This window comes from Anser cygnoides, chromosome 3, assembly GCF_040182565.1.
Source record: "Anser cygnoides isolate HZ-2024a breed goose chromosome 3, Taihu_goose_T2T_genome, whole genome shotgun sequence".
NCBI lineage: Eukaryota > Metazoa > Chordata > Aves > Anseriformes > Anatidae > Anser > Anser cygnoides.
Window position 1 is genome coordinate 72,227,440 of NC_089875.1, and position 25,604 is coordinate 72,253,043.

A 25,604-nucleotide genomic window follows, 5' to 3' on the forward strand; every position below is an offset into this window, starting at 1 on the left:
AACTCTTCAGGATGTGAATGTGCTGTCTGTCACCCTTGTAGTATATTACAGTTGATGGTGTAACTCAAAAAATTTTAAGTTCAGAAAATATATCTCCTGGATCACTGCAAATCCTCTGACATACACAAGATGTTATCCACATCATCTTCCACTTAAAGAAGCCTTCATTGGGACACTCAAACTGTACAGTGATCATTTTGGACTTATTAGGTATGCAGCATCTCTTGTCCAAACACACACCACAGAAAGTTAGTTTGTAGGTTTGTGAAGATGAGCATCCAGAAAAAATGAGTTTCTCTGCTGTAGGAAGCTGGAACGTTGGTTGACAAGTTTTTCCTTTTGGAATCTGTAATAGTAAAACAAAGAAAAGCCTGTATTTTGACACACGGAAAATGGAACACGTAAGAAAAATTGCTGCAATGTTTACATAGAAAAATCTTGAAAATTACTCCCTCAAAAATACATTTTTTTTTTAAGTTAACAAATAAATATTTTGAGTAACTGAGCAGTAGGACAACCCTTTGAAATTGTACATCTGTAGTTTACTATTGAAAGCTGAAGACCGAAGGTAGAAAAGGGAGAAGAGGCTTTTTTATGACTTAAAGTACTTGCTATTAAATCCATTTTTCCGTTACTTATGATATTTTTGTCTTCTATTAACAATTAATTTTATATACAAGGTACCTTTATTGACTTTAGGATATTGGTCAGACAAGGCTGGATGAAGCATAATCTCTTTTCCTTTTTCATTTCACATTTATTGTTTTCGTTGGTCACTCTGCTGGATATGCCAATGCCACAGGTCCTGGAACAGGGTGTCCAAGGAGTCGCCTGTACTAGGCACTTTTTCTTCAAAACTAGTGGTAAGTTTCTGTAAACTGAGACAGCAATATATTACCTATGCAGCATAACAGTCCTAAATAATTGAAAATAAAAGGTTAAGAATTTTGTTTCTGTTCATGTAGGTAAATATAAAGATGAAGCATTAAAAAAAAAAAATACTTGTAAGTCTTAGCTCTGAGCTGCTGTCCTGGTTTCAGATGGGATAGAGTTAATTTTCCTCCTAGTAGCTGGTATGGTGCTGTGTTTGGGATTTAGGGTGAGAATAATGTTATAACAAACCGATGTTTTAGTTGTTGCAGAGCAGTGCTTACACTAAGCCAAGGACATTTCAGCTTCTCCCACTGCCCAGCCAGCGGTCAGGCTGGGGGTACCGCAGGAGCTGGGAGGAGACAGAACCAAGACAGCTGGCCCAAACTGGCCAAAGGGATGTCCCACACCACGAGGCATCATGATGAACAATTAATACAGGGTAGCTGGCCAGGGCAGGGGGACTGCTGCTTGGGTACAGGACGGTCATCGGCCAGCAGGTGGTGAACAATTGCATTGTGCTTCACTTGTTTTCTACATTCTATTATTATCATCATCATCATTATTATTTCTCTTCTTTTTCTGCCCTATTAAACTGCATTTATCTCAACCCACGAGCTTTTACTTCCCCCTCCCAATTCTCTTCCCTATCCCACTGGGGGAGACAGTGGGGAGCGAATGGCTGTGTGGTGCTGAGCTGCCTGCTGGGATGAACCACAACATCTGCCATTAAAATTTACTGATACTCAGATCCTTGGAAGGAATATAAAACTGCATGTGCTGTATGACCCTCCAGTTTAATGTGACAAAAATGTCATGTGAAGAGAGTTATTTGTGGATTTTCTGTGAGATGTCCAGAGTGGAAAAGACATGGAAAACTATTTAATGCCAAGCACAGTTTGAAAAGGGGTGCTGAAAGCATTAATATCAGTTCTTAGTAGATATTGTGAAAGCTTTAAATTTTGTATTGAGGAGTAAAGAAAATTCACCAGATTCCAGATATCACTGAAAAGCCTACTTTCCGATGGATTAGGGCTGGATTAGGTGGAATATACTGTAAAAATTTGCAATGCAGAAATTTTCGGTGAAATTCTCAAAAAAAAAAAAAGACTATTTGGAATCTGTGTTTAGATGAGATCACAGGCAGAATTACAAGGATGCCTGGAAAGTAGACAGCAATTTAAAGATCTCATTGCAGCAAGCAGATTAAAAGATCTGCAACAAATAAAGGGAAGTTAAGTGGTTGTTTATTTTTCATACGTTTTCTAAAGTATGACCTAGGTACATCCCTATGTATCTAAATTAGGTGTATAGAATTGACAAAGAAAGCCAGAAAGTAGAGCAAGAGCAATGAAGTGAAACCAGGCACTTGTTAGCCACACTGACAGGAAAAGACTTGTCAAGGGAAGGGGAAAGGGGAAGACCTCATTTTGAAGCAAGATTTCAAGGTGCTTTTCTCTGAGTGGGACAGTGAATATAAAGTCAATCCTTCAAAACATTTCCTTTTGAGGGGGTTGTATGTTTATAGTTCCTCGTTTTTGTTATCTGCTATTTTCAAATACCCCCGTTGGCCCAGACCTTCAGTTTTGTTGTCTTTATATAGCTCGGTTGATGGTAGCTCACGGAATCTCACTGGAATAACTGTGCCTCTTATCTGTCTGGGAGTGCTGTCCTAGCTAGGTGCCCTTCTCCATCACCTGCATCTTGGAGAACAAACAGCTGAGTTTGTGTAACCTTTGTTAAGTAGTATCCTTCAGCACGTATGGCAGCCAAGGATCTGCTCCTGCCTTCCCCAAGGACCGGCTGTTGGGTCCCTGAACCAAGTCAAATAGGAAGCGTGCTTTACAGGCTGGGTGTCTCTTCCCAAGGTTACGTTGCGCAGCTGATTCAAGTTCCTGGATAAATGCTGTGAGGTGCAGTGTTGCAGTCTGCTCACTGAAGGAGTTACTGAAAGGTAGACCTCAGCTTTTGGATCCGTTGAAGTGCCAGAATGTAGAGGGCTTAATGCTGTTCTCCAGGTATGTGGAATACAGCTCCTCAAACACCAGCATGGTTTGGGTGCCATTGGTTTTGGTGCGTTATGACTCTATCTCTGATCAAATTAGCGACGTTACCTAGAAATGTGCTTCATTTGAAGTTGGTTGCCTTCCTGAGTGTGGCTTTACGCACTGCCTTAAATACGTTTCTATAAAATGTCTTTGACACTAGGTATTGTCATAATTTTAAAACAAAGGCAAGCTTCCTTTCTCATTTTTGCTAACTCGCATAACTGTTGCTAACTTTTTGGAGTTGTCCAAACTGAACTTCAGATTTTATCTTCAGTCTGTTTATCTGCAGATTGGCTCATGTGCTTCTACTTATTACTTCGCAATCTTTTGGGAAGGTTTTCTGATCAGTTATGGGTTCCCTCTTTATTGTATTGATCCATGATGATGATTCAAACCATGATTTCTCCGTAATTTAGGTTGCCACCAAATAAATGGCTTGGCTTTCTGGTACCCATGTTAATTGTAATAAAGGTGCGTTTCATCATGTAAACGTGCACAGGGAATAAAACAACATGAGGGCAGGCAGGAGAATCCAGACCCAGGGAAGGGCCAGGATAGCTTCTTCTGGCAGTGGAGCTTCCTTAAAGTGAGCGAGAGAACTACGGTGTTAGCAGCAGAGCAAGAATGAGGTTAAAAGGAGTATCAGCTGACCCTGGCAGAACTGCATGGATAAGTTGTCGTAGATGAAACTGGGGGGAAGGCTGTCCTTGCAGGGAGCTGAAGTTTTGTGAATTGAGGAAAGCTGCTAAGGCAGTCTTTAATGTTTTCCATTTGAAAATGGGGCGTGCAGTGTTATAATTTGTGTGTGTGTTTGCAAACCAAGACTCCCTACCACCACAAAGGGATAGAAAGCTCATGGGCTGCTAAATGGCTGTCCACCAGCACCCCTAATTGGTCTGATCTGATGAGCAGTGAAACTCTCCAGAAAGATGGGTTGAAGGCAGCTTCGGCCAATTCCCTGTTGACAGAAGCCAAAAGAGTTTTTGCTTTTCATACTCCTCGGGTTTAGAGAAAAGAATCTGTCACCTAAGAGTAAGAGGGTTAATTGGGACAGACCGGTCCCCTGGCAAAGGCCTTGAGCGAGAACTGAGAGATTGCCAAATTGCCAGGGTGCCGGCAGCCTGGCTGCTGGAGCCAGGGACGCTGAATGAAGCAAGACTCGCGCACAGAAGCGTTTACCAGGGTAGCTGGGCACACCTGACATCAGTCTGTAGTTGGTTGATTGAAGCTGCTTCTGCTTTCCCGGGCCACAGACGGACTGTCCAGGCTTCTTTCTGCCTGCATGCCTGGTGCAGGGACTCTTTGCTAGTTTGGGTGTGAATACAGGCGTACATCCAATCGCACCACTGACACACAGGCACTTATAGAGCGGGTTAGGCTGGAAGGTCTGCCCGTTAAGGTAGTAAACTCCATTGAGCTCGCATCCTACGGCTACCAGATCTGCAATGGTAAACAACGGTTACTGGGGGAGCGCTTGGTCCTGCGCTTCATGTGATCATCCTTTTCTGCATTCACAGCTTCAAGTTCTTCCCAGCCCAAGCACGTCTTTTTTATTTCTGCCCAGTGATAACTACAGCTGCTTCCCTTGAAATCAGCCCTAAACACACCTGCAAATAACAGGCATGTGCCCAGTGAGCTGGTTTCACTGATGCATAGGCAGCAAGTACAAAGAGAGTCCCTGCCCTAGTCTCAGGTGCTCTGAACAGCGTGAAGCCTAGATTTACTTCAATTGCACCAGCAAGCCAAGTTTCCCTTCCCCTGCCTGCTCCCACCCTCCTGGATTTGCAGAAGAGAACGTGAAAGCACAACTTACATGCACACACGCCTGTTTCATACCTAGGCTCGTCTTCCGAGTAGTCACAGTAGAGGCCTTTGTGGGGATCGCAGATGTCTGCCTCGTTGCAGGTCTCTCCCGCCTGCTTGGCACAGACCTTGCAGCAGTCACAACCGTCCTTCACCAGGCTCACGCCGGGGCTGCAGGCGGGCGCGGGTGGGCAGCGGCACGGCCAGTGGCACAGCTCCTGGCGCTGCTGGACCTCGCTGCTTTCCGCAGGTTTTCCCCCAGGCTTCAGATGCGGGCTGTGGGCTTGCGCCCTGCAGAAAAACTTACAGAGAGTGGGATGCTTTGAGAGCTGAGTATTTTACGCAGAGCTGGTATAGCATAAGATGAAGGTGGGATGGAAAACACTGTGGAGTTTCATGAAGACACAACCTTTTTCATGAGCTCACAGGATCAAAAAAAAAAAAAAAAAGTGAGACACTTCAAAGCTTAAGTAGGAATCAGAGGACCAGATTCAGCAGCCACTGCTAAAACAGTGAGTATGACCTACTACTTGTTGGAAGCACAACTCATCAGTCCCTCCTTTTCCTTCAGTAGAACAAAGCAGGGCTAAAGTAAGAGAAATTGTGTTTTAAAAATACTAGATTTATTTTAATTGTTCTTTTTCACAAATCTTCTATCAATTAGCTTCGGACTCATCCTACTATTTGATAGCCAACCTTTTGTGCCACTTCTGATGGCAAAAGCCTTTCAAAATAGTAAACTTTTTGAGTGTTACTTTGACTCAGAAATCCATGTAGCTGTTTTGGAAGGGGTATTGTATTATTTACAGATTCTCTTGTGCTAGCTGCACCAACTGGATCCTGTGATTAATAAGGGGAACTAGTAATTGCATAAATATATATACATATATATATATATATACACACACACACACGTATACACGTGAAGCCCCAGCTATCTGTTTCTCTCTGTTCCTCCAAACCACAGAGCAGGACTTTAGCAGAAAGCAGATTCCTGCCCAGACAGTAAGCAGCAGCTGGGGAGGGGTTGCTGCTAGTTTGCCTTTCAGTCAGTTCTCCAACTAGAAACATCTGCAGAATTCAGCATTTCATCTGTGATATCACGTGAAAGCTCTTGCAGCACAATTGAGCTGGCCTAATTGCGTGCAGCATTAAATGACCTTTTAAAAGGCTCTTTTTCTGCCATTAATTTCCTTTTTTTATGGTTATTTGGAACTATACTTACAATATCTTAATCCACAGCTACTAATGAAGCTCCAAAGTAGTATTCAAGTTTCTCTGGCTGACTGATTTTTAAGATAGGTATTCATTCACAAAAGCAATTCATGCAATTCTATGCTATGAATATTAAACCTGAGTGATGAATATTAAACCTTGTCATCTGGCATTCCATATAGCAGGCAGAAGATAGTTTCATAAATAATGTTGCTAATCGTGAATCATTGGCTGATAAAGGATTTCATCCAATGCATTTTATTTAAATGCAACAATGATACAGAAACAACTAACTTCAGTGTACTTTTTTCAAACACCTAAGCCTTTCTCCAAACCACGGTGATAATTTGATGAACATGTGCTTTGGAGTGTCAGAGGCTTATTAAAGTCTTGTTCTAAAGCAGGTTACATGGAAAACAGGTGTTACTATATATTTCACAGTATTCGAGAGTGTCTGGTTGCTTTAGAAAATTCACTTGCTGCTCAGTGTATTTTTTTCTTCTTTTTAAGCAAAGTATTATTATTATGAATTTGGGCCTGTGCCAACTATATGAGCTTATGTTTAAGTCAGGTATCTCACTTCAAAATGGATACGTGCAGCAGGAAATAATGTGTGCCTCAACCAGTAAGTTTAAATTGTATTACAAAATAAAACATGCTTTAAACCTACAGAACTCTACCTAAGCAAGCATTTTCTCTTTCCCTTTTTAGGGACAGATGTCAGCGGAGGGGTGTGAGACTTCAAAGTTTCTCTGGAAGAAAAACACCATCAGGCAAACATCGGATAATTTTCACTGTGGATTTAGTGAATACCTCAGTCTACCTGAAAAATCTTCAAAACTGTTATGCTACAATGAAAATTTAGAGTGCTTGTAAAGTTCACAGGCCAAATATTTTCTAATTCTTGTTTCCCTAAGTTTCTATACCAAAGCTATCCGCATCACACAAAGCTATCCACATCGCAGGAGCCCACTGCATACTTTTCCTGATCCTATGAGCAGATCAGAAAACGAGACCATTGTACAGCAGCCCTTCATGTGCTGTTGTTTGTTTTCATGTGCTTTAAAGACTGAAGGTTTGTGTGGCATAAATAAACATATAGCAGAAGTAGGCAATGTATTATTAGTAATGTTCAGGCTTTAAATATTCAGAAAGTTAGCAGAAGTAGACAATCACTTGAAAAATTTCCATTTGGTATTTATCTTGATTGCAGAGGAAAAATACACCGGGTATTTTTACATATGTGTTTATACACATAAAGAGCATTTTCAAAATTAAGAAAATAAACAGTGAAATTGGCTCTTGACACAAATCCCTTCAGCAAAAGCTGTCATTGAAACTTTTCTCATAAGAGACACAACAGAACCCAGCCCAGGTGCTTTCCGAATTTGCAAAACTAGCCTGACTTAAGATCACTGTGCATATATATATATATATGGAATATGATCATGGACAAGATGTTTACTTCCTTACACTACATCAGATAACCATTTGTGCTTACACTAAAAAAAAAAAAAAAAAAAAAAGGAAAAAAACAAGAGAGAAAAAGAAAAGGGGGGGAAAAAGTAAGATCACTGATGTTTTGATCTTCCCTAACTTTTTTTTTTTTTCCACAGAATCCTGTTAATATACGGGTTAAAGGAAAAAGTACGAAGATCAGGACTGATGCCATAAATAAGCTGCCCATGAAATTTACTCAGGAGTAGGGAATGGCTCCATATTCTTTATGAGGAATTTGCTTCTCTGAAATTTATTTTGTCATTAAGCAAACAAAAACTGTAAACCCAGAGAGGGTGACGAAGGGAGAAATCTTTTTGTCCCATTTAATGAACTTACCTGTTGCGTACAAGGGATGATGAAGATGGTGGGAAAAAGGAGCCACCGCATGTTCCCGCACATTCAGAAGTGGAACTGAGAGATAGGGAGCAGGCTGAGCTGTGTCAGAGCAAGCACAGCACACAAAGCTCTCCTCTGTCTCCCTTGCCAACCCGACTTTCCTCAGCACATGCATGAACACATACACACATTCACACTTGGAATTCTCCACTTCACGCAGATCCAGCTTCACGCTGAAATTTCCAGCCAATCTTCTTTTCTCTACCCCGCACTGGGATCCAGATTTTCACACCCTGCTTCGTCCCATCCAGCTGCTTCAGCAGATTCTTCCTGACTTAATTGAGGTCGGGTGGGGTGACAGCTGATTCTTAAAATCTTCCTGCTGGAGATGCAGTGTTATTTTTAACTTGTATTCAAGTTTATGTTACAGGAATCTCTGAAATCTGAAGGGCAGGGCGCAAATACCTGTATTTTCTGAGGCAGGGAAAGCAGCATTTCTCAGAATTTCTAACGTGTTGTGCCTAGCAGAATCATAATGTAAAAATTAACACCCTCGGTGCAAGCTCTCTAAATAGGGAGAGAGATGCCATGGTGTGCCGTGCTAGCACATACTTTACACTGCTGCTTGCTGTGGAATCCTAATGTTTTTTTCCTTGAAGCATGCAACCTATCTTACTGCTATGCCACCCTGCTAAAACACCAGGCCATTCAAATCTCCAGCTTTCCTTCTCCCTAGTGCTGTTGAGGGGGTGTGCCTGAATTTTAGGCTAACGAGGTTAAGATAAAAGCTCCACCCTTGCAGCAGCGGTTCTGCCCTGGTGAACGCTTTTCCTTTCCCTTTGTCCTCCCTGTTATCTCCAGTGGAGTTCCAGAGTTACCAGGGGATGCTGCCAACCACTGTCCTCACACAGCAACTCTCTGTGGACAGAGGCTCCGGTGGCAGCATCGAATCAACCCCAGCCTGAGCAGTTCTGGTTTGCTCCCAGGCCTGGAGCACCACATCCCCTCTGCAGCTGCAAATGAATCCTGAACTGGGCTTCAGTACTCTTGATCAGTGAGAAGGGCTCTTTAGCACATTCACTTTGTCACATACACCAACACAGAGTCAAAACAATACCTGCGTACCAACTGGAATCTGCAAATCAGTTTTTTCAGTGGTATTACTATGAGCATGCATCAGTTGTGTTTTCCATGAAATGCCTATGAACATAGCATCTAGATTCCTCTTCCACTCAAAAATCTCTTCTGTATAGTTTCACATAATCGTTTGGGTTGGAAAAGACCTTCAAGATCAAGTCAACCTGACCTACCAAGTTCCGTCACTAAACCACGTCCCTTAGTGCCACTGCGTGCATTTCAAAGCACAGCTCATGTTATAGGATCAGAGGACAAATGAGGTTGGAGGGGACCCAAGAGGTCTCTGGCCCAGCCCCTGCTCAAGCAGGGACAGCTCCGAGGTCAGACCGGATTACTCAGGGCTCTCTATTTGGGGCTGGAAAACCTCCAAGGATGGCGACTGCACAGCCTCTCACGGCAACCTGCTGGAGTGATTAAAAACAAGAAAGGCAGACTGTCTGAGGAGATCCCAGGTACAGCTCTTTCTCCTGCAGACCCAAGGGCACCCTTCTCAGTCTCCAACCCAGAAGAAACGAGGAAGGGGACTGGGTCATCCATCCTCCTTCTGCTAGGACTGCATGGAAGCACACAGCATTCATTTGAAATGTGTTGTTCCTCTTTGTATCCTGCAAATAAAGCACATGGCCAGTGCAGAGCTGGGAATGCTCTGCATGAGCTGGGAACAACTGGTCTGTGATGGGTGAACTTCCCTGGTCTTGGGAAGACAAGAGAGATGTTCCTGTAAGGTTATTCATTTGTTTTGTGTGCTTTATTTTGTTGGAATTCACCTGGAGAGCACAGTATCTTCAGGATTGGAGAGCGAGACCAAGTCTGAAGTTTAAGGTACACTTTTTGCTTTATAAGTATAATTAAGCTGACAGAAACTTTGGGGTTTGGGAGGGGTGGGAGGAAGACTCCACCATGAGGAAGACATTCAGGTGGTATGACACATTAAAATGTGGTTTAAAGTGACTGGATGGCTGCCCACATGCGTGCAAAGCAACCTGCATGCTTCTTCTGTCCAGGCAAGGCTGGCTGCTAGGAGCAGTGCTCCTGCCAGGAGAACCTGGATCTCCAAAGCAACAATGTGCCTTCCTTGCATCTCACTAGCATACACATTAATTGAGCCTGGCTGCCTGAGCTTGCAGGACCTGCAGGATTGAGCCCTGGATATATCTGATAAGGAGCCACAAAGTCCACAGGTACAGACAAACACTGACTCCCTTGCATCAATAACGCACCAATGCTTTGACTGGGCACCAGAGCCTGTGTCTCTGTTAGCACCAGCTTTGATTTAAATAAATGGAGGCTGTGTGCCCTTTCGGTATCCTGCAAATCTTCAGTGATCCCCCACAACTTGAGATTTAATGTTCTCAGTGCTATGTCCAGACTCAGCAGTAGTTTGTCTGTATGCATCCTTCTTGCCAAATCTCCCTTGCAGATTTGATTACATAAAGCATCATTCATTTCCTGAACTAAACCTGCTCTGTCGTCTGGTGCCATTCTAATACTATCCTGAAGGAAAATGTAATTTGGTTGTATATTCAGTGATCTCTACATACAGCACACATTTCTTTGGCACTGAAAATCATCCTTCTTTCAGTGAAATATGACATGTAAATCCATTGTTTGAAGAGAGAGATGAAAATGTACGGGATATAAACCCATAAATGAATATAACCATTTATTCTAGCAAAATACCCTGTCTTAGACAAAATGCCAGAAGTGTTTACTGCTGATATTTGTTATACCCCTGTGGGGCCTGGTGGAGTCATTGTGACAATATCCAGCAAAGCCAGGGCTGGGTTCAGCCACTCCTAATAACTGGGTGTTTGTCCTGAAAGCACAGCAGAGCCAGGGGCTCACCTCACCTTTGGCAGCAAGGTTTTAACATTTTGTTGCTATTTGTGCATTGATGTTACAAAGAGGCTCTTCTGTTTCAGTCAGTAAAACCTACTGTCCGTGTCCCTGCTCAAAAAATAAACAGATGAGTAAAAAGAAACAGGCACGTTATATGACAACGTATTGCCCTTGGCTCACTTTTAGTGTTTTCTTACAGGCCGTTTGCCTGCTTGGGCTTTGCAGAGAAGCTGTCTTCCTCAAAACAGCCACTGCTATACCTCGCCAAGAAGCGTGTTGTCTGTTGGCGGCAGCTTGGCCGCACAGGGGCACACGTCTCACAACAGCCGTGTAGATGCGATGCTTCGGGACATGGTTCAGCGTAGACTGGGCAGTGCTGAGTTAAGGGTTGGACTTGATGACCTGAGAGGTCTTTTCCAGCCTAAATGACTCTAAATGATTCCTGGAAGCAGAAGAGCTTGCTCCTGGGCGGCACAGTGTGCCCCTGGCCAGGCTTCACCAGGCCCGAATGCGCGGTGAAGCCAGGCCGGGAGCATGGCGGCCCTTGTGGAGGGGCCCCCTGCCGCCGAGGCACTTAGGTGCCACGCTTCTCAGCTGGCCAGCTGCTCAGCCCTTGTAAATTTGGGCCCGTCTTGCTTCTCTTCAAATTGCATTGCAGAAATGAGTTGTGCTTGAAAATGTAACTCTCCTCCTGGAGCTCCTCTGATAACAGCACTTTCCATGGTGCAGGCGGGACAGAAATTTGCCTTGTCCTTCATATTCACTTTAGCAGGCCCACGTGCACCATTAAGATCATTGGCAGAGGGATAGAAATGCTTTGTACAAGAGATAGTTATAAAATGTTCCTCACCGTGTGATCCCATTCCAGGTCTTGTCTCTACTTCCAAACTAATTTATAAAGCTTCTCAGAGCCATGATATGCAACCCAATTCATCAAGATATTTAAACATTGATTTAAGATGTCTAAATCCCATTTTTTAAAACTTATGCGGGTAGGTGTCAATATCCTATTCTCTTCTAATGAGCCTTAGACTCAGAAAAGATGCCATAAAGTGCCTGTATTTCTAAGGATACATCTCTGAAATGTCTCATCTTTCCACAACTGTCAACTGTATGAAAAAAGAAATCCTCAGAAGTGCTTAAGTTGAATATTTGTCAGCAAATGCAGGCTTAAGTCTCCTGTTAGCTGACCTTTTAAAAATACCACAGATGCTGAACAAAATTGTTCTGCACTATGCCCAGCTGTAAGACAGGCTCTGCAACCCATCCAGAGAGACACAGACTATAAAATACAGCTCAGGAAGAGTGAAGGCAGAGACAGGAATAAAAATGAAGATGAATTGGGGACCCACTAGGCAAGGCAAAGAAGGATAACCATGCCGCGCTAACCCATTACGTGCCGAAATTGGCCAGTTCTGCCTGCAGTGCAGTGGCTCTGCTTTCTCTTTTTGATTTGATACTGAATTTTCCATGACAGAATAAAGTCAGATCAGCAGAAATGCTATTTGCCAAGCAGCTTTTCCTGTCCTGACAGCTCTAGCCTCGGCCACAGGCACTTTGTAGAGCATGCACCAGTCAATGTCCCAGGGAGAAGCATCATCATGATGAGTATCGGAGCATGGCGGCTGGTCCTGCCATGCAAGCTGCCCACGTCAGGGGGTCAGATGACTCTCAAAGGGTTTCCATTGTTAATTATACCAGGAAATAGTAAAGCGGCTTCCCAAACTCCTGTGCTGTTTACAGATGTAGTTTGTGTGCCAGCTAAAAAACATTCCCGATGGAAATGAAAATAAGGTCCCCGCCAATGTCCTACCCAAGCCTTCCCTGAGGGGAGGGCATGGGAGAGACACAGAAAAAGAGTTGTGTTTTTTTCCCAAAGCACTGGTTGAGGACTTTTTTTTGTATTATATTCCCAATAGACACTTAATTAATGTTTTGAGAAACATCCCACTGAAATATTGGTGTCTGCTATCTCTAGATTTATTTTGTCACCCAATCAACTGAAAGAGAAACTGAGCTCTTTTGTCTACAGGGTAAATATCTGATGGTCTCTACAGAGACACCCATAAATTTTAGGGCACTGTCTGGACCTGGTGCCCATTTTTCATGGCAAGTGTCTGAACTGAGAGGTGAGACCCGCCCTGGGAAGGGGAAGGGAGGCTGTGCTCATCCCTCTAATCTCAGCTGGGGTCATCACCTCTACCTCTCTCCTCTCCTGTACAAGGAAGCTGTTACATGTTTCAGAACTGGTAAGATTTGTTTCTTCATTGGATGGTTCCATTAAAATTAGTGGAAATAGGAGAATTGGTGGTTGAGAGCCCAAAGAGTACTGGGTGGGCACTTCCAATGCAAGCAAGGTCCGGGGTTACAAAAAATGGTGACAGCCTGTCTTCGGGTTCTCACAGAGAGGGTTTCAAATAGGGCATAAATGAGCTCTTGCCCCAGCCCTCAGGCAGTGTATTTCAGGCAGTAGAAAGCAGTAAACATCCAAAGGAAAAAATAAAATAAAATAAAAATCCTTACCTCTTTATTGCAAAGGTATGCAAAATAGTGAAATGTCTGTATTTTACTATTTAAGAGTCTCACCACAGCATATGTGTATGAAAGAATGCAAAAAAAAACATGGGAAACTCAGTTTAACCAGATGCATTTGGTTTCTTTTCAGTTTCCTATATATAAAAAGCATCAAACTAAATATGTCCAAGAAAAAACCCACATCAGCTTAAACTCTCCAGAGAGCTTGTGAGCTTGTCTGGCTTGCGAGAAAATGTTGCCGAGCGGTGTTGGGTTGACCACCCCAGCAATTCAGCTGCATAGTTGCCCTTTCTTTTTCATGCCTACAGCAGAATTCCTTGTAAATCATCGGGGGAAATGAAAATAACCACCTCCGTTGCACAGCTGTGTCCATTTACTTCACCCCAGCGCTTCGTTCCAAATAACGCATCCGTCACCACCGGGCTGAAGTAAGGAGGAGAGGTGGCAGACAGGGGCTGGCTGGTGGGCTGCCCAAATCCCATTTGACACAGGGGATGAGGGGGTGAGGGAAAAGGAAGCAAGAGGGGGTGAAGGCAGAAGTCTCCTGGTGAATACCTGCACCTCGGTGATCTTAGATCCAGAAAAGCCCATGGGAGAGCTCAAGCAAACAAGTGATTAATGTGTCCGAGATCCAAGGCTCTCGCTCCTGTTTTGCAGAAAGGACTATTTAATTTGTGTTCTCCACAAATGAGTCACAGCCTACTGATGGCTACAAAAGTCTCCACATTTTTTCTGAGAACACTGGGCCTCGGCGATGTTGCCTTGCTTCTTTTTTTGCAGCATTAACTTCCCGGATCCCTATGCTCTGGGGAGCCCTGGTGTCAGCGCCTGGGGGAAAGTTGCAGTGGCAGAAAGCAAAAATAGAGGATAGATACCCTGCAGGTACCTGTGCAGATACCCAGGAGGCCTCTGAATAAACCAGGTATGGCCCCACATTGCAAAACTAAGAAATTAGGAAAATACAATTTAATTTTCCAATGGAAAAAAAAATAATAATATATATATATATATACATATTAGAGGGTTTTTTTAACATGTATTTAGCGATGTATGGATCCCTGAAACTCTGTCCTTCAAAATCTCTTACAGACTACCTTAAATTCACAGAAGTGTTCTGTCTTGTATTAGGTACAGTCCTGCCATCTGTCGGATATTTTTAAAATTAAACCCTCATTTAATATAAGAAAAAAAAAAAAAAAGCCACTGATAGCAGTTGTTTGTTTACTTTTTTATTATTATCATTTCAATCAAGTGCCTATTTGCTTTTCTAAAGGACTTCAGCAACCAGCAGTGACCCTGACATTTCCTTGGGGTCCAAATAACCAGAGGCTCCACCCAGCCAGCTCTGAGACAAATATTTACAGGAGGATGCACTATAACAACAACATGTGGAGGGAAGCGGTAGGTCTCTGCCTTTTGGGATGGGATTCTGCTAGATGCCCTCCAACATGGACAGCTACACATGAACCAGGGACCCTTCCATCTCTGGGGAGCAGCAGGCATTTCCACCATGCAGTTCATCTGATCAGATGGACACTTCATCCTCAGGAGGAGATGAATCACATCCTCAGCGTACTTCTGTACCTTTTTTTCTCTGGTGACTATAAAGGGAGCTTGGCATATGGTCAGAGAAGCGCACCTTTCATTGTCTGGGCATCTTTCTGGCAGCAGAACCTGAGCCAAAGACAAATACCAGTGCCCACAGCTCAGGTGGCCAGGAGCAGTGTACAGCATGACACTTGGATGTCCTTAGGTGATTTCACAGCCCCTTCTGGCCTTGCTCTCCGTGCTTCTGGGGCTGGCATCGCAGCAGACCCATTGGCACGGCACTGCCTGTCGTGGGGTTGGCATAAGTGTTTGGGGCCATCCCATCATCTGGATGACAGTGAAAAGTGCTTTTGGTTCCTTGGTCTATGTGAGGGGCAATCAGAGGGGATGCATCCAGTCACGGGAGAAATCAGCAGCAGGGGCCCTACAAGCACTCACACCGCAGCTACATCTACCACACCAGCCACCAAATCCTTCCTTTTAACAAGAGCAGGGCTTCAGAAACAAATCAAAACAAAACAAAACACTTCCAAGCAAGGCTCTGAGCATGGTGAATATTTTCAGACCTCAGAAACATGCGAATTACCGTCATTCTGACTCAAGCCTCTGATGGTTATGGATGTGCTTACATTACTCATTGGCTCTGAGCAGAAGAAACAAGCACTCTGGTCTCTGCTTTCACATACTTAAGCTCCATTCAACAGATAAGAAGCCCCAAGTGTTTTTTTGTTGTGGGAACCAGGCAAGGTTAGTTAAACTGACAAGTGGATCTTTTTTCTGATGAAAATATGGAAGGCAAGTTTCTAGAAACTGCTTGTTGAAGAGGTTATTGCAGCTGCAGACAATGGCAGAAGACATTTTAGAAAAGCTGGTGCATTCACAGGGGGGAGCTCGCACGGTTCGTGCAATAGTCTTGTCCAGTTGCACACTGCTGCTCTTATTGCTGTGCCAAAACACGAGCAAATTTCCTCTCTGAAAGCCAGCAGGCAGCTAAGGAAGCCACTGCAGATAACGCCATGTGTTCTCAGTGCTGTACCAAAAACATCAGGAAAAGCTCATATCTGGTCTGTGCTTGAGAGGTTTTCCTACCCCCAGAAGTTCTTCCCCACAATGAACTGATGCAAAATGTCCCAGGGAACTTGCTCCTACCCCGACTGCAGCTGGAGCCTGACAAAAATAATGCAGAAACCAGGCAAAAACGCTTCCCTGAGTCATGTCTGTGATTCGAGGCAAGGTCACAGTGTGCTGGGAGACAGCCCGGGGCAAACACGCTTGGATGAGCGACGTTGGCTGATGCCCAGCTATGACAGCAGCGAGAAGGTGACATTAAGTCAGCCGCACAACATGCACTCCTGCCCTTTGCCACGGGCAAGCGCACAGTCTCGGACATATCCCAGGGGCTGTATCTACACTGGTGTGGAGGAGTAAAGCTCAGCTGCCGATTAAAATCTCAGCAAAGCCTCGCTTACTCTCCATGTTGTTCATACCCATGAATGTGCAGCATGAGCTTGGCCCAGGCATGGAGGATGCTGCAGGGGAGGAGGAAAGGACACACCGGTGCAGGCAGGGTGCTCACACTGTTTAATCTTAGCTGGACACGTGTGGTTTGTAACACCTCAGCTCCATGTGGTCTCCAGGCACCTTCAAAGCACTTGACCAGCCTGGACCTTTCCTCAGTGATGCTGGACCTCCAGCTGCTCGTGCCCCAGCTGACAGCACCAGGCACAGCCCAGGGGTCAGCGTGGCTCTGGCACTCCCCACAGGAGTTGTGGTCGAGACACAGATGCAGTTTGGGGGGTAAGTGGATGTGGTGGTACAGATAGGAGATGGTTTTGCGGGTGCGGGCCAGGTCTGTTTTACAGAGAGACAGCCTCTGGGTCTAAAACATACCTGATAATTTTCTTCGTGTACCTTCTCCTAACAGGATCTGGAGTAGAATCTCCTACTATGCATTAAACGGGGAAATTACTATCACTAAAAATCACTTTATTCAATCAGTTTTATAGTCATCGGCTGGTTACCTACTTTTGCCTTCAAGTGCACGCTGAAAGCGTGCCTACGTGACTGTAAGTCCTCTGCAGGTCTGATGGAAATACCAGACACACCTTTAAAATGTCTGGCTGGGGTCCTGCAAACAGAGTTGCCATGGCAGTGCAGAGCTAAGCCCAGCAGGAGGTGTTGACTTGCCTTCCAAAGGTGACAAACCCTTTGGAGCATCTAACAGATATTTCCTAAAAACAAACTCTGGAAGCACAGAACCACAGAACTACAAACTGTTTTGGGTTGGAAGGGGCCTTAAAGCCCATCCAGTTCCAACCCCTTGCCATAGGCATGGAAACCTCCCGCTAGACCAGGTTGCTCGAACCCCATCCAGCCTGCCTTTAAACACTTAAACTGGCTTGCCCCACTCCCTTTGAGCACCAACCTGAAACCTAAAGACACTAGCCACCTAAGGAAAGAGGTAAGCCTGCGGTAAGAAAGGCCCATTGGGGTCAGAAATGCACATAAGGCTGGTGTTGGTATCAAAGCAAGCCACCAGCAATGGGGACACGACCGCATTGCTGCTGGTGGCCAGAGCAGCTCCCAGCAGCAGCAGTGCTGCCCTTCTCCCCTTCTGCAGACGGTCGTCGAGCCAGCCACTACTGCCGTCAAAACTACCTGGTTTTGTTCTCTTTCATTTCTTTCTTTCTGACAGGAGACATTACTGCACTTGGAAAGTAAACAGCTTTCGCTGCTGTTCTGAATGTCAATGCTGCTCTAAAACATCTAGGAAAAAAAAATAAACAATGCAGGAAAATAAACAATGCTGAATACAGATTGTTAGTATCTTCTTCATGCCATAGGAGTGCCTAATGTTTGAATGAAATTAAAGGGAAAGCTGGGAGCATCTGCCCTCCAGGACCTCTGGCCTTACTTCTTTAAGGACTTGCTTTCATCCACGCAGAGCAGCAGTGCAGAGGGGCTGCTTGATGTGTGCAAAGGTCTTGCCTAAGTATTTGCAGGGCTGGAGCCTGACCTGGCAAGCACAGAAAATTGATGAAAACTAGTAAAAGTAGCAGAGGAATTAAATTTTGATTAGACAAAATTGAAGCTGAGGCACTCAGTGGCACAAAATCCATTTATGACTGGTAACTTCTGTTCCTGTGAGGGAGGAACTCGGGAGCTGTTCCTAAATGCTCAGACTAATGAATCTGGTCAAGACCTGATGGTTTAGAGGGGTGCAAACCTCCCCCGCTCCACCATGCCACTCCCACCATACGTGTCCAGCTGTGCAATGATGAACACAAGGAAGGAACAAAGGAATCCCACCTAATCTATGCCATGAGGCATGACCCACAATTTAAAACCCCTGAGACTCATACACACTAACATCCAGCCTCACCCAGACCTTTATTTTGAGCCAGGTAACTCCAGAGCTGAGCGCAAAAGCCTCCTGCTGACCTACAACCTTTCCATCTGCAGAGTACCCAGTCCGCATCTGAGGAATCCCCTTTCCCTGGATAAACAAGTCCAACGCATCCAAATCTGGATGTTCAGCCATTCGACTACATTTGTTCCTGTTCCGTATTGATATATTAACCCCTCTCTGAACGTGCCCCAGACATTTTCTTATAGACCATAAGCAACTCTCCCATTCTGCTCTCTCACAGCCCACAAGATCTCTTGCATCTTCTTTTATATTTGCTTTCTCATTTTCTCGTGGTGAGCATTTCTCCGTCTAGCCATCTCAGCTCCTTTTTGTGCTTCTGCTCTTTGGCAGAGCTGGCTCCCCCCACAGTGAGCCCCAGGGAAGAGCTCCGCGCTGGGCAAGGGGCTCCCTCTGGCTCGGCCTCCCACAGCCACTGACTCCTGCAAGGGACATCTTGTTCCCAGCAGGGACCATGCTTGTCAGCTGCTCAGTAAAACACCAGACCACCTCTGCTGCTATTTCTTTGTTCTTGGTTTTTATTCCCCCTCCTTCTACATGGTCCTCACCAGTCATTTTGAAGCCCTCGGTGAAACAGTCCTGCTACCAGCTCCAGTGTTTGCGTCAGACTGATTCAGACAACCAGCACCTAAGAGGTCAAAACAACGGGGCATTTATTGGAAAAACATCATAACAAAAAGCTCCGACAGGTTTTCCACAGATGCAGCTGCTGCCCTGCAGGGTGGCCCCACCACCTCTGTCCCCATCATCACCCTGACCACTTACCGCTTCCAGGTTAGGATTTTTCAGAATTAAAACACTACTGCTTTTCAGGTAAACCAGTCTTTCTTGAAATTGGGGATGGAAAGAATAAGTCAGTTGTTCGGGATTTTTGTTTGCTTTGCCTTGTCTCTGTTTTTTTTTGTTTGTTTGTTTTTTATTTTTTTTGGAGGGGGCCGTGGGGGGATCTTCTTTTGCAGCACTGTGAATCATTCACAGGGGAGAAGGAGAGGAGTTTGAGATGAATTTAGTACTAGGGGGTAGAGGAACCTTCGTGTCCCGCCAAGATCTTACACACAGCACAAATTGTTATTTTTGCAAAAGGCGGGGAATCTGGTGGCAGAGAGCAGAGAGTCACTGCCCCACATCCCGCAGCAGGTCCAGCATGGCCAACTTCTCTCACTGCTTGGGTGGTTAATTCCAGTTTGGAAACACCAAACAGAGCACTGCAGATGAGTCAGACACTGATAACCAGGAAGAAAAAGAAAAAAAAAAAAAACCACGTACACAGCAAGCATGAAAGTGGCTTTGTTGAGGTGTTCTTGGATGGCTGCAGCTCTGAGAGGCAGCCACTGAAGGTTTCTTTTTATAGCAACGACGGCTCCTAATGGCAACTGAGAATCTGGGTCATATTAAGGGGGGGCTCATGCAAGAGAGACATCCAGAAATGGCTCTGCTCTGCGTGGTGCTGCGAAATGAGCACTGGCAGGTAGGAGAGGAAAATCAGAACTGGTGCATGGGCGTCTTCCTTGCCCTCCCCACCCCAAAGCACCACGGCTCAGCAGTCAGGGCTCACGGCAGGACATTTTTCCATTGTGCAGTGTTTCCTGGTCATTCATCACAGGGGCAGCATCAGCATGGTTTGGGCTGGGAGGGTTGCAGCACAATTCTCAGGCAGACGGCTGCTTGCCTTGCCTAATGAAGCAGGGCAGGGCGGCGGGATGAACGGTGCTCCCGGTGCCCAGGAGGTGCTGCTGATCTCCAACCCTACGGCAGAGAAACCCTTTTCTGAGCTTTTTGATCCTAGATATAAGCCGTTTAGCTACTGCCGAAGCACCTGTGAGTAAAGAAGGCAGCGTAAGTTCTAAATTTGTTGGGAGAAATATTAATAATGAATGGATGGAAATAGGTTAGCAAAACGGGCTGTTCAGCTGAGCAGTGGCAGTCTGGGAAAAGTTAAAGGCAACGATGCGCTGATTTCGCTAAGAATAGAAATACATTTAATTTAGCTTCAGCTGTACCATGCCACTGAGGCTACACAGGTGCCTCTACTGTGACCATTGCTATGGTTTCAAAAGGAAAAAAAGAAAAAAATAATAAAAATAAAAGGAAAGAAAGAAAACTGCTGCAAGAGGTTTCAGTCTTAGGATGTAATTTGTGGTGTATGTATAACACCTGTTCATGTTCTCTGCCTTTCCTCCCTCGGCCCTTGCCCTCATACCAGATCTTACAAACACTGGAGAGGTCCATAGGCACAACCTCTTTTATTGGGTGTATGTTCAGGCTTGGTGGTGCAGATAAAGCCATGCTTTGGGTTCTTAACCTCTGTACAGCAGACGGCGTCACCCGCTCCAGCAGCAGGCAGAGGAGTTGGGGCTGTGCCCCATACGTGCCCCCCATGCACAGCCCAACGCAGCCCCAGCAAAACCCAGAGCCCCAATTTCTCTCAGATTTGAGGCATCTCTGGCATTTGATCCTTCTCTTCCCCTTAGAATATTTTTGAGAACCACTGGATGCCACAGGGCGCCAAGTTTCAGTAAAAAAGCCAAACTGCAAAGTTTAGTCTTTCGTTGGAAAACAAAACTTGCTCTGGAACAGTTTTGGGCCAAGGCGGGGGGCTGTCTTCAAAACGAAGGCAGCAGCCAGGTCAGATGCCCCAACCCACGTTTTCATCCAGGCTAGCAGGATACCAGCTCTCCTCCACCAAAGGACAATGGAGTGCTCCAAATTGCCTGGAAAAGTTACAGATTTGGGCTCCTTGGAGCAGCATCAGAGCCCCCGTCACTTGTCCCTGGCAGAGGAGTGGTCCCATGCCAGTGTGCAGGGGAGGAAGGACATCGTCCTCCTGAACGTGAGTCGATGCTGCCAAATTATCGCACTCAGCAATCATGCCACAAACCTCAACGCTCATATAAAGTTGTTTTGAAAAGCACATGATTAAAAAAATGAACTTTTTTAATTATTTTTCTGTTTACTTAGTCTCTAGACTTCCATTCCCTGAAGTCAATTCTTCAGCCAAAGGGCTACAGGCTTTTTCCAAAAATGAAAGCCAAGGTTGTCAAGGAATTGTTTAGTCACAGAAAATGAGACTTTGGAAAAAAAAAAAAAAAAAAGCACTGGAAATCACAAGACTTCTGATAATTTTCTGGACTCGTCATCTGATAGGATTTGTCATGCAAGCCTGTAGAGAAGGATAGTTCCAAAATTCTCAAAAGCACTCCCTGGGTTTATGAAAACTCTTGAAGAACTGAATATGGGGATTTTATTTTTTCTTTTTTTTGCTTTTTTTTTATTTTTAATTTGTTGGTTTGTTTCATTTTGTTTTGTTTTGGATTGGCTTGGTACCTAGTAGTTAGACTATTTCTATACTTTGCATTTCAGACTTTGACTACATTGAGGAACATTCGGAAAGAGGCAGTTTCCCATATATCCAGCTGGATTTAGCTGGGAACCTTTGTCCCCTGTCTGTATCATATTCCCTAATACAGATTTTCAAATAACATTAAAGTGGCATAAATATTAAACTGACTTCTCCCATTTTAAAGACATACCCACTAAACACTTGTGAAACCAGACAAATGCATAGTACAGGAAAAAAATAAATACGTAAAATAGGTAAAAAAAAATTTAGTCAGATTTTCTCATTTAGAATTCTACATACAGTCCTGTTAACCTGGTGAAATAAATAATAAAATTACGTAGCTTACTACCGTGGCCTTACTAAGAAACAGGAGGCAGCAAAATGTAGCACTGGCATGCATTTTATCTGCCTGCACTGTCAGTCAGATAGTGGAGAGGAGCAGCTGGGAATCAGAATTCAACACTTTCTTCTCCGGAGTATGAGCATGCATGGATATTCTGTACCAGGCACTACAGGAGACCCAGCACGTGCATTTTGAAAGCTGTGGAGTTTCATGAAAGGCATCACGAGGCCTTTCATGGTGCTGAGTGCTGGGCACCCCCATCCTGGTGCCCTTACATCCCCTGAGGCCTCAGTCTGCAAACTGGTGCCATTTCCCTGTAACTTCAATAGCGTCAGGATCACAGCAGGACTCTCCCTCCTGTTTCCCTCCGGTTTAATAAACAAACTTCTTACAGCACTTGCTAAGCTACAGGAAAATTTGCTTTTCAGAAACGTGACTGTGACAGCTGCATTTCCTCTTCCACTCACCAGCATGTGCACAAGGACCCTCCATTAAAGTGTCCAGCCCTAGCAATGAAATGAAATGAAATTCTGATGTCACAATAGTCCCGCTTGTCACTAAAAGAAATGAAAAGTTGCACAATACCTGTCTTCCCAACAGCACACGCCTCTCCTCAAGGTTAAATATCTCACACTGCACTGCTGCCTTTGCTTCTTGCATGTAATTATATTTTCTGTATAAACCTGCATGTTCCCCATCTCACAGCAATTCGTAGGGACATACTCTTGTGGCATACTCGTGTGCCAGCCTTTGGAAATTGTCTGTTTTCTGTGAGATTAAGTTCTTCCCTCCTAATTAAAAGAATTGCTCAAATTTGGCAAAATTAATTGAATATAGTATTAGCTAATTTATTTTTAGTTAGACCTCAGGGAAAATCCAGTTTGAGATGATGAAGTCCGACAGCACGTCTCCATCTCTCCCTTCCCTTTCAAGAAACTCTTTCTGATGATCCGAAGCCTCCCAGCCCGTCCCACCTCCAGCACACCACTACTGCCCCAGGCTGAGTGGACAGCCACGTATGGTTGTCCATGCTCGATGACAAACCAAGCCACCCAGGGGACCTGAAGCCCAGCTGGCAGTGACTCTGTGTGGCTGCTGCTCCCTCCACCACCTTGAATGTGTAGAAGTCATTAGGCATCTTCTTCAGGCAGTAAGGAAGCCTGGGTCATGAGGATGTGGAGACAAGGGATGCACTTCAGCTTGAGAGGTTCTTTCTCTTGTGTGCATTTACTTTGGATTATCAGCAATGCAGCTGTCTCTGCTGCTTGTCCTCTAGCAGATCTCAGTGTATGCAGAGGGAAGGAAGGCGTTTTCAGTGTCACAGCTAAAAACTAGCTGTTAGCAGTAAATGATGCACTTCAAAAGAAAGCTTACTGTGCCAGAAATAGAAGATTGCCATGTGAATACATATACACACCACTACTGCGGATGTGCCACATAGTACACCTAGCCCATTAGCAGCTATTATTCAGGTGAACAAAGGAGAAAAATGTTTGCGGGGAAAAATATATATACATATATACATAATTTATACATATATATACTTATATATATATCTATATCAGAAGAAAAGAGGATGCTATCTGCTATCACAAATATACACAACAATTACACGGGCCTATTGCTGATGCCCCCCCTCTCCAGCCTCAAGGCCAAACCCACCACCTGTCCAGAGGCAGGACATGCCAAGGGCTCTCTGCAGGGTTGTCCCTCTGCTATGTGAAGTCCTGTCCAGACTAAAAGTCTTGGATTCAGCAGCCTGTTTGAAGTCCGGATGCTGTTGCTCCTGCCCACCCCTGCTCAGCACATAGCTGTAGGGCAACCAGGCCTTCCCGCATCCTCAGCAGGAAAGCGAGTGACCTCAGGGCTGTTCAGCCACCCTGGGGCTGGTGGAGAGCAGAAAGCAGGGGTCTGAAGAGGTCAGAGGACTCATGTTCAAGAAACACCTACGTCCATCCATCATTTGGATCTGCTCTCAGAGAGGTGCAGGCTCCCCTCTTGCTAACAACCTCACGTAGGCCTGGGTGGGACAGCCATTTGAAATCTTACAGGTTTTGAGTGTGTAAAACCTATGCTGCCTGATGGCTTTTTCCTAAACGCGTGGATATCTGGGCTGTGATCCCAGTGGAGGGCTAGAAGTTAAACCACAGCATTAACACCTCACCCAAAGACTTGGACAAAGCCTAACAACAGGATAATATATTTCCTTGGTTTTATATTTCCTTGGTTTTACTGCTGCTGTTTCTCATCCTGTTGTAGTATCTTGGTCCAGCAGTGACCATCAAGATCTTAGGTTCCAAGGGGACAAACTATGTTAATTACTAAATTGGTCAACTGGCCACTTGCCACTTCACAAAATCTGCTGGTAACCCCTTTTTACAGAGAACTGCAGATTTTCCTAGAAGACTGAGATCATATTCTGGGAGGTGACACGCAAGGCCTGGCTTGTTTCATAGTGTCAGAAAGAGGCAGAAGAAAATTAAATAGCTGCATTAGGGTCTGGCAAATCGTGTCTAACAGCTTCTCATTGATCTCCTGTAGGCGAAGATGTCCAACAAGCCATCCACCAAGTGAATGTAGTACCTCTGGTGCTACAGCTCCCCCCACCTTTTGTTTGGAGACAACCACCTACTTAACTCTTACTGATAGATGGCTGATTGTATATATTAGCATACAGATTTCTTCCTACCCATATAAAAACTGATTTATTTTCAGTCAACTCTATAGGCTTCTTAAGCTATACTCTCCAAAAAAAAGACTAGAGAATGGAAAGCAGAGACACTGCACAGATATTGCTGCTTATGCAATTCAAATTTCTTGAAATAGAAGGTGGGAAAATGCATATGTTTAGATTGCTTATCCACAGGTTGGTAGCAGAAACAGGGAAATATATAGCTGAATGTCATCAAGAGTTGGTGTAAAGAACCTGATGGTCTGGAGTCCTTCCTCTTTATCTGGTTGTAGAACAGGCCCTCTCCACACCAAGGAGGCTGAGCAAGTGAAATATTTCAAGTGACAGAGAAAATACAGCTTGCAAGGGGTGAAGCAGAGAGCCAGTAGGGATGGTGGTATCATTGCCCTGTGTGTTTATGCTTTCTGGGTACCATAAGTTTTGCTCTTAGCTCCTGCCAAACTCCCCTCTCACGTTCATAATGCTTAACAGTAAGCAGGCTTTCTCTTTTATTAAATTTTTCAGAGTAAAAAACTCTAACTAAAGAATAACCACAGAGACTGTAGGAAAAAAAAAAAAGTCTGTTTTCATGATAAATTTAGTGGATAAAGTAAATACATACATCACCTTCTGTAAATTATGTTAAGGCACGTGGAATCTAAGGAGGTGATTGCTGACAGCCAACATGGCTTCACTAAGGGCAGATTATGCCTGACAAATCTGGTGGCCTTCCACGATGGGGTCACAGCACTGGTGGATAGTGGGAGAGCAACTGACGTCATCTACCTGGACGTGTACAAAGCATTTGACACTGTCCCCCATGTTATTCCTGTCTCTAAACTGGAGAGACATGGATTTGATGGATGGACCTCTCAGTGGGTAAGAAACTGGCTGGATGGTCACAATCAATGAGTTGCAGTCAATGGCTTAATGTCAAGGTGGAGATCAGTAACTAGTGGTGTTCCTCAGGGGTCAGTACTGGGACCTGCGCT

The 25,604-nt window shown here is 44.6% G+C and overlaps 1 protein-coding gene and 1 long non-coding RNA gene across 2 annotated transcripts; both read right to left on the bottom strand.

The window, feature by feature from the left end:
* Positions 1-61: 61 nt before the first annotated feature.
* Positions 62-8,050, bottom strand: CCN6 (cellular communication network factor 6). Its single transcript, XM_013175566.3, has 5 exons — positions 7,773-8,050; positions 4,732-5,023; positions 4,116-4,358; positions 685-878; positions 62-346 (listed from the first exon to the last, which is right to left on the bottom strand). Exons 1-5 carry the CDS (start codon positions 7,833-7,835, stop codon positions 65-67), a joined length of 1,074 nt encoding a protein of 357 aa, XP_013031020.3. The 5' UTR covers positions 7,836-8,050; the 3' UTR covers positions 62-64.
* A 9,659-nt stretch (positions 8,051-17,709) lies between these two features.
* Positions 17,710-22,484, bottom strand: LOC106032553 (uncharacterized). Its single transcript, XR_001204918.3, has 3 exons — positions 22,409-22,484; positions 18,807-18,886; positions 17,710-17,847 (listed from the first exon to the last, which is right to left on the bottom strand). It is a non-coding gene; the product is annotated as an uncharacterized lncRNA (long non-coding RNA).
* Between the last annotated feature and the right edge of the window lie 3,120 nt (positions 22,485-25,604).

Bases quoted from the DNA above. Each gene is read 5' to 3' on its own strand.
- CCN6 (XM_013175566.3), bottom strand. From the start codon at position 7,835: ATGTGCGGGAACATGCGGTGGCTCCTTTTTCCCACCATCTTCATCATC. The intron at 5,024-7,772 runs GTAAGTTCATTA...ACTCTCTGTAAG, and splicing joins TCATCCCTTGTACGCAACAG to TTTTTCTGCAGGGCGCAAGC. The intron at 879-4,115 runs GTGTGCCCAGCT...TTGCTGTCTCAG, and splicing joins CAACTACAGACTGATGTCAG to TTTACAGAAACTTACCACTA.